The sequence below is a fragment of the Apiospora phragmitis genome (genome assembly GCF_038363925.1).
Source record: "Apiospora phragmitis strain CBS 135458 chromosome Unknown utg000010l:1.0-9815664.0:1.0-9183399.0, whole genome shotgun sequence".
In the NCBI taxonomy this organism is placed as follows: domain Eukaryota; kingdom Fungi; phylum Ascomycota; class Sordariomycetes; order Amphisphaeriales; family Apiosporaceae; genus Apiospora; species Apiospora phragmitis.
In genome coordinates, this window is record NW_027117409.1 from 7,022,176 (window position 1) to 7,037,792 (window position 15,617).

General features: G+C 54.1%; 6 protein-coding genes across 6 annotated transcripts; 2 read left to right on the top strand and 4 right to left on the bottom strand.

Annotated features, from left to right (window-relative positions):
- Positions 1-1,952: 1,952 nt before the first annotated feature.
- PG994_011896 (Kinesin-like protein) lies at positions 1,953-4,754 on the top strand (the record flags this gene model as incomplete). The annotated part of the gene is made up of 1 exon (XM_066863305.1): positions 1,953-4,754. The coding sequence occupies one exon, from the start codon at positions 1,953-1,955 to the stop codon at positions 4,752-4,754; it is 2,802 nt and encodes a 933-aa protein (XP_066712415.1).
- A 447-nt stretch (positions 4,755-5,201) lies between these two features.
- On the top strand, positions 5,202-5,734 carry PG994_011897 (uncharacterized protein; the record flags this gene model as incomplete). The annotated part of the gene is made up of 2 exons (XM_066863306.1): positions 5,202-5,313; positions 5,598-5,734. 2 exons carry the CDS (start codon positions 5,202-5,204, stop codon positions 5,732-5,734), a joined length of 249 nt encoding a protein of 82 aa, XP_066712416.1.
- A 563-nt stretch (positions 5,735-6,297) lies between these two features.
- PG994_011898 (eukaryotic translation initiation factor eif2a) lies at positions 6,298-8,461 on the bottom strand (the record flags this gene model as incomplete). The annotated part of the gene is made up of 3 exons (XM_066863307.1): positions 6,298-6,637; positions 6,703-7,811; positions 7,871-8,461. 3 exons carry the CDS (start codon positions 8,459-8,461, stop codon positions 6,298-6,300), a joined length of 2,040 nt encoding a protein of 679 aa, XP_066712417.1.
- Positions 8,462-10,896: 2,435 nt separating this feature from the next.
- On the bottom strand, positions 10,897-11,810 carry PG994_011899 (uncharacterized protein; the record flags this gene model as incomplete). The annotated part of the gene is made up of 2 exons (XM_066863308.1): positions 10,897-11,257; positions 11,329-11,810. 2 exons carry the CDS (start codon positions 11,808-11,810, stop codon positions 10,897-10,899), a joined length of 843 nt encoding a protein of 280 aa, XP_066712418.1.
- A 1,242-nt stretch (positions 11,811-13,052) lies between these two features.
- PG994_011900 (uncharacterized protein) lies at positions 13,053-14,835 on the bottom strand (the record flags this gene model as incomplete). Its single annotated transcript, XM_066863309.1, has 3 exons — positions 13,053-13,960; positions 14,029-14,237; positions 14,531-14,835. The coding sequence occupies 3 exons, from the start codon at positions 14,833-14,835 to the stop codon at positions 13,053-13,055; spliced, it is 1,422 nt and encodes a 473-aa protein (XP_066712419.1).
- Positions 14,836-14,924: 89 nt separating this feature from the next.
- On the bottom strand, positions 14,925-15,524 carry PG994_011901 (uncharacterized protein; the record flags this gene model as incomplete). The annotated part of the gene is made up of 1 exon (XM_066863310.1): positions 14,925-15,524. The coding sequence occupies one exon, from the start codon at positions 15,522-15,524 to the stop codon at positions 14,925-14,927; it is 600 nt and encodes a 199-aa protein (XP_066712420.1).
- Between the last annotated feature and the right edge of the window lie 93 nt (positions 15,525-15,617).

Consider the following 15,617-nt stretch of genomic DNA (forward strand, 5'->3'; position numbering starts at 1 on the left):
GCGTTGCTTGGTACAAGCTTGTAGTTGCTGTAGGACTGTAGATAGGCATAGAACATTATGTGAGCTTTGGGCAAAAGACCCCTGGCTCTTGGCGGAAGTCCTGCCATTGATAATGAAATGAGAGAATAACTTCCAAGCCGTATGCGATGGTTCATGCCGGTCTTCTTCGAGTCATTCGCTCGTGGGTGGGCGTCGCTCACCGCTCTGAACTAACTGGACGGTGTAATTATCCCGCCAGAATCAAAACATGACGAGATGCGATTTGTTTATTGCCAGAAATAATAAGCATTCAAACAGGAATCGCACGTTTCCGACGGTATCATATGAAGATGAAGCCCCGAAGCTCAGACGAACATGGGCGGTCCAGTGGTCCAATGGTTTCGCTGTAAGGCTGATTACTTGTGGCAGATGTGGCAGTGTGGCTGGTAAGCGCTGGGGAGTTCTCAATTCGCCATCCCTGGACACGGAAGTTTGGAAGTTCGAGTTCATCTTGCGGCTATTTCCAGCACCGGCACATCCCAGAACCAAACTCCTTGTTAAACTTTATTTGCCTGTCGGATGTATTATATATAGATCCATCCAGAGCGCATCTTTACACGCGTACGATGGTCATTAGACGCGACTTGGCACTTGGCCACAAATTGAAATAGATATCCTCCCACGAGAGATTATTTTGTTCCCACGTTTTCTGGGTCGAGACTGCACGTCGTCATAAGGCCTAGATGAGCCGACACCGCACGAATCAGTCAAGGCTGTAGCAAATTGATGAATGCTCTCTATCGGCCAGCCCAGGACTGACAGTTCATTTCATCGGTCACTTGACGGCCACGTTCAAGTCATGTTCTTTGTCGCCTCCCTCCCATCTGATCAGGTCCGACTACCCGGGTCGACAGGGTTTCCCCGGCCAAACCGCCCTCTTGGGACCTCTATGCTTAGTGGAGGCTGCAACTCGTATCGAGACCAATCTTGATGGCATGACGACGACGAAATCAACTCGGTAGCACATTCGGCACGTGGCTGTATTCAGATTGCTGAAGTCGATCTCTCCTCTACTATTCAGCTGATGACTGAGGCAAAGGTAGTGTGGATGAGTATAGACGCCTACGGCTATATCCATACGGCAAATTCCGTCAGGCAGACAGTTACAAGTCATGAGCCCCGGAAGTGTCCTGTTGCTGGACATTCGTACAGCCCACGATAGTCTGAAGTTGTGCCATTATCCCTATGTTTGGGTAGAACCAGAGCTTGCCTGGGTGACCATTCGCGTGGTAGGTTAGTTGTGCATAATAATAGCTCATATCGACTATCAAAACGGCGCGGTGTTCGTGCAACTAGGAGGAGCCGCACGACTTCTCTGAGAATGAGCAGAATTCTTTATGATCGTTACAAAGGGCAGTGCATACGAACAAGGAGCCGTCAGGACATATGACTGACGGGCGTCGACGGATTCTTTGTGACGACTCCAATTGTATCGAAACGAACACCATGAAAGCCCCTGGAAGCCCTCTAAGCTGCTCTGTGCAATGTTGGTGATGGTATCTCTATGCAATTACACAATAGCTTTGTTGAATGATGTGATACAACAAGGCCCGGGTGGGTTTCCCTCTCTGGGGTTGTTTAAGGGGTCGCATGCAGGGGAGGACGGCGGCTGAAGGATCAAAGCCAGCTCAGGAATGCAGGATCGATCTCCTTTGTCCCCACGACACAATGTATTATGGCCGACCCCCCTTTATGATCGGGGGACAACAACTCTGACAGAGTTATCCTTTGATGGCTCTTATCGTCTTTGACGATCGCCAGAGCACCCCATGGTAATAAGAAGATGCCGAGATGCCGATGGGCAAACAGGAAGGAGCTTGCCTAATCAGACACACCTCCTTTTACCACCACTATACAAACTTATCCACCCACTTCTAAGAAGAGTTCTTCAGACGAGCCTTTTCCATTTCATCATGAGCGGCCGATCTCAGCAGCAGTCTGGACCCTCCGAGTCCTCGGGTCCGCCCGGACATGAGGCCTGCATCAAGGCTGTCGTGACCGTCCAGGATGAGGTGAAGAAGCTCGCAAAGAACCACGAGATTACGCAAATCACCGAGGAGCTGGTGACCGCGATCTGCGACTACCTCAACGATGAGCTGTCTTTCAAGTATGGGGCTCGAGACATGACCCAGAAGCTGGTAGAGCTGCGGTTTCAGACCGTCGTGGACAAGATGAAGATCTGCTCGAAGCAGCATGACTGCGTCACCTACCTCGACATCGTCAAGAACGTGCAAACCCAGTTCGACGAGCGCGCCACGGAGTTCTTCAACAGACAAAATGAGGCGCTCGCCACGCGGGACAACAGAGACGAGGAGAAGGAGCAGATCAAGTTTGACGAGTGGCAGAAATGGCACACTTACCTCGACGCCAAGTTCGCCGAGCAAAGAGCCGTGATTACGGGCGCAGATGCTACGGGTACAGACAATGGAGCTGGCGTTGGGCTGTTGAGGCAGAAGCCAGCGATAATCGATAGCCGGCAATTGTCGAAAGCATCGGTGGAGCAGTTGCTGAAAGAGGGCAACCTTGCCGTTAAGAACTTGCTGGAAGATGCTGAGCAGAAGGCCACCGATATCCGGGTTCTACAGGACCAATTGAAGCGGCTCACGGAAAAAGGCACTCCCAGAACCCCTCCCCGCTCCGATACGTCGCCGGCGACGCCGTCGTCCCCGGGGCGCGCTGTAGTGCCCTCCAGTCCCACGTCGAGGGAGGTCAACAAGCAGCTCCAGGAGGCGAAGAAGGGGCGGCATGAAGCAAACAAGCTGGCCGACCAGGCGGATGAGGCCCGGAAAGCGGCGGTGCATGACCGTGAGGAGGCGGAGAAGGCCCGGGATGAGGCGAAGCAAGCCCAAAAGGAGGCGGAGCGGGACGCCGAGGCCCTGCGCCAGGAGAACGCGGACCTGCAGGAGAAAATGCGCCAGGAGCGCAAGTCGCAGGAGTCGCAGCTCCAAGACACCGACGCGCAGATGCAGACCCTCCAGGACGCGTACGAGGGCATCGAGGAGAAACTGGGGAAGAGCCTGGAGGCCAACGCCAAGCTGTACGACGAGCTCTGCGACGCCAAAGGCAACCTGCGCGTCGTGGCGCGCGTCCGGCCCCCGCTGGGCGAGGCCCCCGAGGAGGTCGACGACATCGAGACGCGCAAGGGAGAGCTGGTCGACCAAATCCAGTACCTGGGTATTCCCGACCCCCAGCACCAGTCCTTGTTGTCGAAGCAGGGCGGAGAGGCGCCCCCCAAGGAGTACCTCGGACAGTTCGAGCGCGTCTTCGACGCGTCCGCCACCAACGCCGACATCTTCGACGAGGTCAAGCCGATCATCGGCAGCACCTTCAACGGCAAGCGCGCCTGCGTCTTCGCCTACGGCCAGTCGGGCTCGGGCAAGACGTACACCCTTGGCACGGCGGAAGGCCCGAGCGACACCTCGCTCGAGGAGGGCGGCATGATTCCTCGGACGATGGGCATGCTGGACAGATGGATCGAGGATCGTAAGAACACCTGGAAGTACGTTGTCTACGCGCAGTTCCTGGAGATCTATTCCGAGAAAGTCTACGACCTTCTGGAGCAAGAACGGAAAGCAATCGACGTCAGCTTTGCGGCGGACGGATCCTATTTTGCAGATTGCATCTCCGTGCAGGTCACCGACAACGTGGACGGGCTGAGCCTTTTGAACCTTAATATGGTAGACCAGGTGCTTTCGGATGCGGCTAAGAAGCGCAGTGTCCGGTCTACCAAAAAGAACGACCAGTCGAGCCGCTCTCACTCCGTGCTGACACTGAAGATCGAGGGCCGACACAATACCAAGAAGGATAAGAACGGCAACCCGATCAAGACATCGGGCGTCTTGAACCTGATCGACTTGGCCGGAAGTGAACGATTTACAGCAGGTGACAAAGCGAGCTCGGCTGAGGGCGTTAAGATCAACATGTCGCTCTCGACCCTGCGCAAGGTCATTGGCGAAATGGCGGACCCCAAGTCGACGCGCACCAGCTATAGGGAGTCGATTCTGACCAAGCTCCTGGACCCGTGCCTGGGCAAGGGCTCCAAGGTCATCATGCTGACCATGGTGTCGCCCCTGATTAGGGACCGCGAGGAGACTAGGAACACTCTCAAATTTGCGCAGGTCGCGACGCATGCCAAAATGCAGACCCTTCGTGCGCCCAACAAACTGAGTAGCTCCCCTTCTTCGTCTGCCGCCTCCTCCTCCTCCGCCACCCCCCCTTCTACCCAGATACCGCGCACACCAACCGCCAACAGACCGACGCGGCCCTCTATGGCAGACAACAAACCGCCGCAGGCTCGGTCTAGCGCGTCCCACCAGAGGCCACCACCACCCTCGCGGATAGATACGAGCCGCGGATCAGGGATCCCGATTCCCTCCTCTGCGACTTCGTCTGCGTCACCGAGAAACCTTCGAAGAACCCCCGCTGCCGCGTCTAGATTCCGGGAAGACGCTGGTGGGCACGGTAAGCAGGCTCCTCCTATTGTGCAAAGTAGAATCAGCTCCCCTCCCCCCAAACCCGTGTCTTTCCATGAGCGCATCGCCAGCGCCCGAGGCAGCCCTGGCGATGACGACCACCCACCCCAGCCCAAGACTCCCACCACCCCGGGGGCGGGCCATGTCCCCAAGCCCGTCGGCTCCACGCTGGGCCGCAGCAACGCGGTGCGGAAGCCTTCCACAGCGTCGGGCCTCCACAGGACGCCGCCGAGTAAGCCCTAAGCGCCTTGGGAGTACAAGGGACTAATGTACCGATGTAGTATGATAGGACTGATCGATCAAGGCCCGTACCAGCAGCAGCAGCAGCAGCAACAACAACCGAGCAAGCGAGACGCGATATATCAGCACTTGCCAACGGACGATAATTGGTGATGGTAAGTTGATGCCGAGAACAAAAACGATAGAATTGGTTGGAAGGGTTGCGGCGTAACAGGTAATCCCACTTAACGTAATATAACCCCTGATTTTACCTCAATGATGCAAGAACTAGTCCTCTGTGAAAGTGTTTCCCTCGATTTCTGCGCGTGTTCGACACTAACTAGGAAGGCGGGCAGCGATCGAGTTACTGAGGGTGGAGGATGGGGGCTGTATATCGTGGGATCACACTTGTATGTGTGTCCCTGCTCATAAATTTGAGGAAAAGGCTGCGCTCGCGCCCGATTGGCTGCCATGCTGGTCTGCCGCTTCCTCGTGGGCCTCGCGGGCAGCGTCACCATCGCCGACCTCTCCACGCGCCACGCACGAGAGCGGCGCCTTCATGGCCATCTACGGCCTCTGCAACGTCCTTAGCCTTCCCTCGGCCATGCCCCATCCCAGACTACATGACGCAAACCTCAGCTGGCGCTGGATATTTCTGAGCCGTTCTCGCGCTGACCGTGCCCGTCATGCACCGCCACCTGCTGCGACCGCTTGCACTTCCTCACGGAACCCATCATCATGTTCGCCACGGTGTACAATGAGCTTCCTGTACGGGTTATATTTATGTTCAACGAGGCCGTTCCCTCTGGTGCTCGGGCCCCGGCGGCCATGGCTTCAACATGGGCTAGACCAGTATCTGCTTCTTAGGCCTGACGCGGGGCCTCTGCGTCGCCTACTGCCTCTACCCGCTGCAGGAGCGGCACTACCGCGCGCGCCCGGCGCCGTCCTCATCCCCGTCTTCACTGTTCTGGTTCGCCTGGACCTCGCTCCCATCGGCGCCCTAGATCGTGCTCATCCTGGTCAGCGTCTTGTTCGGCGCGGGCATCTATATCATTATCCTGAGCATCCGCTTGAGAAGCCCCTGGGCTCGCGAGCATTTCGATACAGACGAGGATGCGATGCACTGATTTGCCGAGCCTAGAGTTATGCATGATGATGAACAAGCTGCCTATTGGGTGATGATATAGGTAAGTACGTACTTGATTGATCGCAGCTCTGGTGCACGCCAGAAATGCGAACACATAGTTGCTGGGTGGGCACAATGCTGGGAGACAAAGAAGGCATCGTTAGTTCAGGATTCACAACCATGAATTATAGTTGCCGAACGAGGTAGCAAGGCTGGGTTTGAAATCTTCCATCTTCATACAACTTCGTAGACTACAATAGCGTGGCCTCAGGCAACACAGCCCATGTTTCCAAGAAAGCCTCTCAGTGCATCTACAAGAATATCTTGTACAGCTTCCTTTTAATTTTTTTTCTTCAATCCAAAGCTTAACGAACTCTCGTATCCGCTTAGGACATCAGTCTCCACTAACTAGACTACCGACATGCTGCTTTGGTTGCAGATTCAGCGACCCTCTCTTTCCAGAATCTCGAGCTCTTTTGTGACCGAAGGTTTGGTCGAAATCTTCTTCATCTGAGTATCTTCCAGCTTCTCTCCGCCAGCCAAGCGCATTTCCAGATCCTCGATCGCTCTGATCTTCTTCTGAAGGCTTCGCAACTTCTTGGCGAGGGGATTTTGGCTTCCAGGCGAGAGAAGACCATCTGCCATGGGAGGCTGAGAAGTCTGAACTTGAGGCGCAAGAGGTGCTCCTCCACCACGTGGCGTGGGTGCGTCACCGTTACGTTGAGTGTTGCTTCGACTACGGCCCGGGTTGTTATCTCGGCGGAAGTTGTTTCGAGAGCGGCTGCGATGGTGCTCCTGTTGATTCTGTCCACCACGGCGATCGGGGCTGCGTCCTCGTTACCAGACCCAGAGCCCTTGCCATGCGGGGCCGGAGGCGCTAGACCCCCAGCGCCGTTCTCACTGACGCCGTTTTCGCCACCCTTGTTCTTCTTGTTGTTCCGCTTCTTCTTATTCTTCATAGCGGCCTTGGACAGGTTCTCGTCTCCCTCAGCCCCAGGAGTGTCAGCAGGAGCAGCACCAGGAATAGCACGTGCTTCGGCTCCGGGCACTTGGTTACGAGAGCGACCGAATCCATTAGGTCCGATATTCTGGGCACCGTTGCTTACAACATGAGCAGCACCGCCCTCATCCTCGCGCCTGAAGTGAAGGGGTGTCGACATGCCTCGCGCTCCCGGGGGCCGGTAAGCACCGACGGGCTTGGACGGTGTCTTGACAGTCCCCATAAACGTCGCAGCGGAAGCGTGGGGAGTAGGGACCGGGCTCAACGGGTCGCTGGTCGGGATATTCTCGGGTAACGTAGGTCGCATGCTCACTGTGTACAACTCGACCATATCTTCATTGTACATGAGGGTGCCGCCTACATGCCACAACTTGACACCATTGTCCACTCGGAGGCGAGGCGAAGTGGTGGCGGTCATGATGTAACGGCTATCGGGGCTCCATTGACAAACACTGGGGTTTCCACTCTCGATGGTAGTGATCTTTCGATAATCCTTCTCGAGGTCATAGACATCAATCTGGCCGGCCAAGTTACCGAAGCCGGCTACAAGGACAAATCGGCCAGTAGGCGAGAATATGATGGTGTTTCGGGGGCCGATGGCGAAGGAATGCATGGCAACGGCGCGGAAGTTGAAGATGGTGGTCTTGGCAGGCATATAACCGTAGATGACACCAAACTCCTTGCCAGTTGGAGACCACTCCACATCATGGATAGGACCCTCTTTGTCAAGCGTGATGCGCGTGTCGATGGTACCATTGGAGCTCAACAGATAGAGGGTGGTCTCGCCATAGTAGCTCTTATTCGACTTGTCCACATCTGTTTGCGCCAGCACAATCAGGCTTGTTCCCAGGCTGTTCCACTTCAGCTGCACCTTGTCTCCCTTGAAGAAGGTCTTCTGCGAGATAGGAGTGTTGAACTGGGGTACGTTGAAAACCTTGACGGCGGCAGGCATCCCCTAAAACAAAAACATATTAGTGATCGAGTAGACAGGCAATAATGAGTAGACAGATTTACCTTTCGCTCAGGGACAAATACGGCCACATTGTGGCTTTGGCCAGGGGCCAAGGCGAAGTCAGTGAGACCCTCAACACGAAGCTTGTTCCAGACGGTGCTGAAGTCATGGCTCTGGAAAATCTGGACTTCGTTCGTCACGCTGCGGGCGCAGAACTTCTCATCGCTGGTGTACTGGAGATTCCAGCCAGTGGGCGACTTTTGTACAAACTTGCCGATGGGCTCTTTCTGGGATCCCTCGGGTACATCTTCAATGGTCTTCCAGACCTTCAGATTCTTGGTAGCGTCGCCGCTTTCGTCCTTGCCAGGACGCTCCCACGTGCTGAAGTACGTGCCACGCGGGGAGAAGGCAACCTCGAATACGTTGACAACGGCGATGGTGGCGAGTACTTGGGCACTGGTAGCATCGACAATGGCAACGGTATCAGTGGTGGCCCAAGCAAGGTAGCGACCGCAGGGGGAGTAAACGCAGCACCGCAGGTTCCCTTCGGGTTTGGTGAAGCCGGGCAACGGGGCGTAGACAGGCGCGGCGTCAGTGACACCAATGGCCTTCTGGGTTCGGTATGCAAACTGCAATGGATTCATGTTCGCCATGACTAGTCAAAGTCACAGGGTTGATCAAGCGTTGCAGAGTGTGGAGGGGACGTGTTTGTCGGAATCGGGTTGTTCTTCTTGTAGGACAGTTTCGGATCCTGCCACTTGTTTCGGGGCGAAGGGTCTTGTTGAGGGCTGCACGAGTCAACCAAGAGGTAGGATGTCGTCAGGTTCACCTAAGAAAAAAAGCGAATTCGCTTGTAGGTGGAGCAGGCGAAAAGACCCTTGAGCTACTGAAAGCTTTCTCGATTGGGCTGGCCTATTTCTTTTCGGAGGGCACGACGAGCGAGAGCGGAAGGCAAGACTCGTTGAGCTAGCTGGCAGGAAAAGACGGCGACAGTCGGGAGCAGAGCTGGCACAAATATATCAGGGCAAGGCAAAAGAGAAGCAGGCGATGTCTCGTTTGGTTTCTTTCTTTGTCCCGGTAGACCTGGATAAGGTTGGTAGGTTGTGGGCTGTACTGATCCAATTGTCTTTATTTTTTTTTGTTCCTGCTGTAGGGGTCCGAATGGGAAACCGAAAAAAAGGGTCGCGCAAATGATTCAGTCAAGAAGAAGAATAGGGACGTTATAGGGAATTGAATCCGACAGGTCACCCAGAGGGTTGGGGATTGACGAAGGGCGGGCGGACGTGACGTACGGAGCGCTGAAGAAGAGAAGGGGAAGAGTGAAAGGGAAGGGAAAAAAGAGGCCGAAATTTTTTTCTCTCCAAAGGACCACCACGAATCCGATAGAAGGAGTCCGATTTGATGTCAAACAAGCTCGCTGTAACACTACGGCACTGGCCTTCTGGGGTCCAAACCATTTTTAGGTGGCCCGGCCCCCACAATTCCAGTCGTCAGCCAGCCTGGCACGCCTGGCTGGGTAAGGCAAGTCACTAACCTAAAAGCCAAGTCACTGAAGGCCAGTCAGTGTATTGGTGACACCCTTCTTCTCCATCTCCATCCGCTGCCATCTTCTCCTTCTTCCCGGAAAGATGTGACTGTAATACAGTTAGTTGCACAGGGAATGAATGTCTGAGTAGACATCAATCTATTTGACCTGCCACCTATTGACCCTTTGAGCCGTTCAAGTGACGAGGGTAAAACAATGAGCTGCTTGGTATGACTGGCTACACGCAATGAGTCCAAACAGCTTCGATCTACTCCGTACTTCTGTTCTGCTACTGTCAGTCCACCATTGCTATCCCAGTCACACAGTATCTGCAGGCTATGAATATGAATACCTATTTTGTTAGTAGAGACCCGGCAGGAGCTGTGTGTCTTTCTGGCTGACATCAGATTTGTTGGAGGAGGTTGATGCCCACATCATGCACCATCAGCCGCCACAATTCTAAACAAATGCCCAAGTCATCCCCATCCCTGAAACCGAGCAAGCCCCTCACCCATTGGCAGACTGGGGCTGTCTGATCGTCAATGGGGACACTTCAGCCGCATGGTGAACAGGTGAATCAATCACTTTGGCCTAGCTCTCGATGCCGGCAGTCACAGTTTGATCATATCAATTCAATTCAATCATCAATAGACTATTGTCGATCAAATAGAGCCATCGTTTAGGGCAGGAATGATAGTTGTCCGATGTCAGTCAGAGCCTGCATGGTCATATTCAACCAACGATTGATCACCGCCCATCGTCTCAACAACAATGCTGTCAACAGTCTAACCGCCTTTTCTGGTCGCCATCAGAATCAAGTCTGCCGTATCTTGCGTCCCACCCCTGCCATTGCGGGGCATTGGTCACGTCAAAGATCCAACTGGCCCATGATGAGACCTGAAGGTTGCGCAACGGCTCAGATGATCTCATCAAAATTATCCAGCAGGTAGGGACTTGATGAGTATACATATACAACGTAGACGCATGCAATTGAGGCAGTCAGTTTCGACGTTTATCGCTGAAGTGTCTGCCTCATTTGGCTGCCAAGGCTCCCTCCCTGCCGCTTCCTTTGGGGACCAAGCAGTCTTTTCCCGCAATATCGGCTGTCCAAAGCCGGCAACCGGACTGTCACTTATCTGCAAACAAGTTCTGGAGATCGACCGGCGATGTTCCGGCGGATCTTCAAGCCACCTGCCACGGCTTGCCTGTTTCCACATTGGCCCACAGGTCAGTCGGGAGGAAAATAACTGATACAAAAGGAAAGAAAACACACCGAGGTCGACGGGACTGTCTAGTACTACATTGGGGCCAGAAGTTCCTGCGAGCTTTGGTGTACCGGTAAATGAACAAAGTATTCTTCCTAAAGGCACAGTGCTCAGGGGTTATTAACACGTTTATATCGTGGTGATGACTTCACTATTGCCAATATGATTGCTGGGGGCTTCTTTCCAGTGTTCGATCTGAACTGATAACCTCATCCATAGCTCTCCTGGGGGATACCTTCAGCCATTATGTAGAGCGGATGCACTCAATATTAGTTGGTGTGGATGTGCAGGAGCAAACTCAAGAAGGCAGGCGCTCCGCCTCCTGCACACCACTAACAAGCCACTTCCCATTTCTCTGCAAGAAGGTAAGCGACGCGGTACCCCTTGTCGCCGTTTGTTCAGCACCGGCCTCCTCCTCTTGGGTCCTCACTACGGTGTAATGCATCCAGAGGAACCCCACCCCGGCCACGGCGCGTCCGTCCCCATCCAGCACGTCGCTCTTGCGCCGCTGTTGCTGCTGCCCTGTTATTCTTGGGCCATCATCATCCGCTAGCAGTAATATGTCTTGCAAGAGCACCGACTGCAACCCGCTCTTGTTGTCCAGCCGGTGCGTGATGCAGTCCGGTAACACCGCGTCCCGGACCGCGGCCTCGGAGACTCTCTTCCCGGAATCGAGTAGATCTGTGAATGCCCGGGCAGCCGCGAGCAGCTCAGCCGCGGGCGGAAGTACTCGGGATCCCAGAGGGCATCGACCAAGGCAGCGATCTTCCAACCACCACCGCCGCCGCCACCACCACTTTCTTCCTCCTCGGTCTGCTGCTGGTGATACAGTGTGAAGGCGCCAACGCCCCGGTACTTCTCCTCGCCATTGGGCTTCATGACGAAGCCGGCCCAGACCGCCGCGATGCCTTGTCCCGCATCGACCCAGACCCGCGGCGGCGGCAGGTCCGTATCCGTGGTGGCCATAGCCTGGACGAAGGAACTCAGGTCGGCGTCGCGCATGCGGTCCAGCCTCCGCTCCATCTCGGCCACGTACGCGTTCCGGGGCGTCTGTATGAGCTCGCCCGCGTGGGCTCGCCAGTCGACCGCGTATGCCGACGGGAGCACATACTTGTGGGTTTCGGTCAGAGGCGTCGGCTTGTCCGAGACCGAATCTAGGAAGCCCGTCACCGTGGCCAAGACCCGGTCTTCTTGCTTTCCGTTGTTGCCCATCTCAAAGTTACGAAGAGGGGACACAGGGGGGAGGGAGGCCGGGTTCTGATAATACAGTAAAGAGGTGATAAGATGAGTTGTTTTTGGGCCATATTATAGGGGCGAGAAGCCATCGAAACAAATAAAACAAATAAGTAAACCTCGTTAAAAGTACTAGTTAAGTGGAGCTATAATTAGAGCAGCTCATTGGTCACACGCCCTGACCAGCTGCTTCACCGGATATCATATCTCGGCGTGACTGTGCCGCACCTCCTTGGATATGATTTCCATTCCTAGTACGTGGGTCTGTATACATTCTACAGCTCGAAGGTTATAGACGAACTTTCAATAATACCATCTCAAACTTTTCAGAGCCGGTTCGGGTGGTTAGGGTCGCCATGGCTTGCTAGGGTTTCGGGCATTAGTGTGAGCATTATTCGAGTATATGCAGTACTAGTAGCGTAAGCCTAAAAATGTCTCTTTATATAGGTAACGTTATTTCAGTGTCGGGTATAAGGTAAAAATACTCGGGCACGAGATAGCGGACATAGGATAGCTAGCAACGGTATAGCTAGCTAATAAAGCTAGCTTGCTGGCTATCCTCGCTAGTCTAGATTAAGTATGTAAATAGGTAATCATCTCGTCACGAAACACGTATTACAGTAGGAGGAGTAGGTAGGAAGGGGCAACAGGGCTGCCGCTGATTGACTTCTACAAGCACAAGTGTACATGTGAACTCAGTCTCTCATCGTTAGCAGATGGGTAGTTAGTATACGATTCCCGAACTAGTCGTACTGATCGACAGGCCCCAGAAATATCGGACTATATCCACAGAAAACCATCTAGGCAACTTGCTGACCCAATATGCTGCTACTTCGCTCTTTGGATTTAGCTAAATTGTAGCTCTCAGCTTTCTGGGCCTTCCTCTCATCTTTGTTGTCTTCCTTCGGATCAACGCAGCTAGTTTACCATATAAGCATAAAGCCAGTTCCATTTCAGCCCCCCGCCCCTGCGCCGGCAGTAGTTACTATAAGCGTGGTATCGTACAAAGTAAAAAACGATACCTCAGTATTGACCTAGGCCGCCTCACTTGCCCCAGCCTTGTATTTCATGGATAGTGCGGCAGACCTGCAGACACGTTAGTCGAGATTCCGAAGATGGCAGTTGAGATGACAAACAACCCTCTTTGGATCTCCAATGGCCGATGGATCAAATGGTCCATTGGCTCCTTTTGTACACCACCAACGCTATACTTTCCATTGATCATCTCTTTTCCTCGGATAAGCCATGGTAAGTGTCCTTGGTGGATTCGGGGGCTACTCGAGGCGTCGTTGCCTGCTCTAGAGAGGCGGGCGCCTCACATTCTGCTCGCTTCAAAGAGAACCGGAACCAACCCATCCTAGACATCCTATCCAAGACGATCGTCTTGAGCCGGACAACTTGCTCACGGGAGAAGGTGTTGCGCTTCCAATCGTAGGAACACAGAGCCGCGCGCTGCATGCCGCCCTCCTGCCCGCAGACCACCACCGCGGTCGGCGGCCGGGCCGCCCGGAAGGCCATGGCCGTCATGGAGTACGTATCGATGACTGTGAACGTTTTCAGGTCATCATAGTTGCTGCTCTCGCTGTCGTGGCCGCCGTGCCCCTGGTCGTCCAGCAGAGGCCGTTCCCCGACGCACTCGTCCTTTTCGTCCTTGGACGACGGTTTGTGGCGCGAGAGCGTGCTTCCGGCCGTGCTCCATTTGAGGCGGCCACTGTCAGAGGCGAATAGGTACTCCTCGACCAGCCCGAGGTCGTCGGGAACGCCTTCCATTCCCACAAACGAGGCCTGCGTGTTCCAAAACTTTCCGATGTAGATGTTGAGGAGTATGGCTGGCGTGGCAAGTGAAAAACCGATTGTAGCGAGCAGTATGAATATACATAAGACCAGAAGTCCAACTTGCTTTGGAGATGCCGAAGGCGGATCGGACGGGAATTGTGATTGGCTACTTTTTGTCCGCTCATCGTCGATTTCATTCCTTATCCGCACATCCTCGTTGGTATCGGCTACAGATTGAGCAGTTAAGTACACGAGGACTATTCCAGCCGCAAGACAAAGTGGGCTGCCATGCAAAATCCATTTGTTAAGTATTCTTCTGAGTGTAGGGCGAGTAAAGAAGTAAACCTGTTGCACTATAGATCAGAGTCAGCAGTCAGTACTAAGAGCACCCGGACGAGGAATCCACAAGAATACAACTCACTTGAATTCCATTGTATCGTGGCGCCATAGGCCCCGTCCAGAATTACAGTCTCGTTGTCGACGATGCCTGCAATCTGACATCTTGGTTCGATGTCCCGAAGCTTTGAGCCCCAGAAATCCTTTTGATAGTGCCATGGCTTGCCACTTTCCCGTGGCTGCAAGCATATGAGGCGCTCCAGGAAAGCCTCCGAGACGTTGGCAAGCGAAAGTCTGGCAAAGGCGATGAATTACGAGTCGGTATTTATGATTAGCGGACGTCGGCGCAAAAGTCCCATCAAGGCATACGCCGTGTCTGCGCTGTGATGTGCTTTGGTCCCGCCCCCCCCCCCTGTTATGGAATCATTCCAAGGCAATACTGAAGAGCTCCAGAGGCTCCAGATGTATCGAAGACTCGTAGTGATCAATCAGTTGACGAGCGAGCTTAGAATCCTTCCAGACGGAGCGAGAAGCAAATTTTCGTTTTTGCCCACTGCTCTGGCGGCCTGGGCGCCCCAATGGCGTACACCTTCACGGGCTTCTTGGATGAGATGAGCAAGATCTCAGGAAAAGTCCACAGCCTCGAACCCCACAGCTGCATCCACTCTCTCATGGACTCTGGGTTGTATGTATTGCCCCATTTGTCCAGCCATCTGTCCAGAGCTTCTGGACAGTCAGGCGTTGGACTGGTTTGGACCCTTTTGTGGTCAACAGAAGGGCCAACCAGGATGACCATGGAGTGAGCAGCACGTACTATGTCGCGAATCGCATATATCTCACTGTTATCGACGGTGGCCTTTTTATTTCCATCGGCGTTGTCTTTTGGATACATTCGTAATCCCACCAGAATGCCTTCTTGCCAGCCGTGTGGGCCGCTTCTATTCCGTGCATTTCCAGCGTAGCTCGATCGAATTGCGCAATTTAAAGGAGAGCCTCGCGAATCTCCAGAGGGGCTTTTCCGTCCGTGAAATCTCCTTCAGTCAACACACAGAACTGCTTCCGGGTATATGACAAGAAAACGTAGTCAGTCCCAGAACGGTCGCCATGTTCACGGACCCAGTCGCCCACCCGGCGAGTCTCGTACCCGACGGATTTTCCATCCTTGTCGTATGTCAGGAAGCAGAGATGGCTGGGAGCAAAATTCCGTTCCAGTAGGTTATCGTTATCCGTGTCTTTCACCAGAGTAGTACTGCTACCACGGAGGGTAGAAGCAATAGACGTGGTAGAGGTATGGGTCGTCATCGCAGCACTCTCGGTGGCCTGCCTGTTCCATGAGGTGGTAGGAACTCCGAGTTCTGTGTGGGTATGTGGCGTGATGAACGTCATCTCGATATCTTGGTAGTTGTAGTTCTGCGGGACCGGGGAAACGAGGGCATGGGTAGAGGTATAGGGCGTCATAGCTGCCATCTCGACGTCCCCCTGGTCCTGTCGTATGAACAGGGTGGATTCGTTCTCTTCCCCTGTTGAATCCTCGCCGCCTTCATCCTGATGGCGGCCCTCTCTGCGATTACGCGCCACCATAGGATACTGGCGATCGTAAGCGCGGACAGGATCGTAGTTACCACCATTCCTAGGAGTGCCGCAGATATTGTGCGGTATAAGAAGCTGGTCATT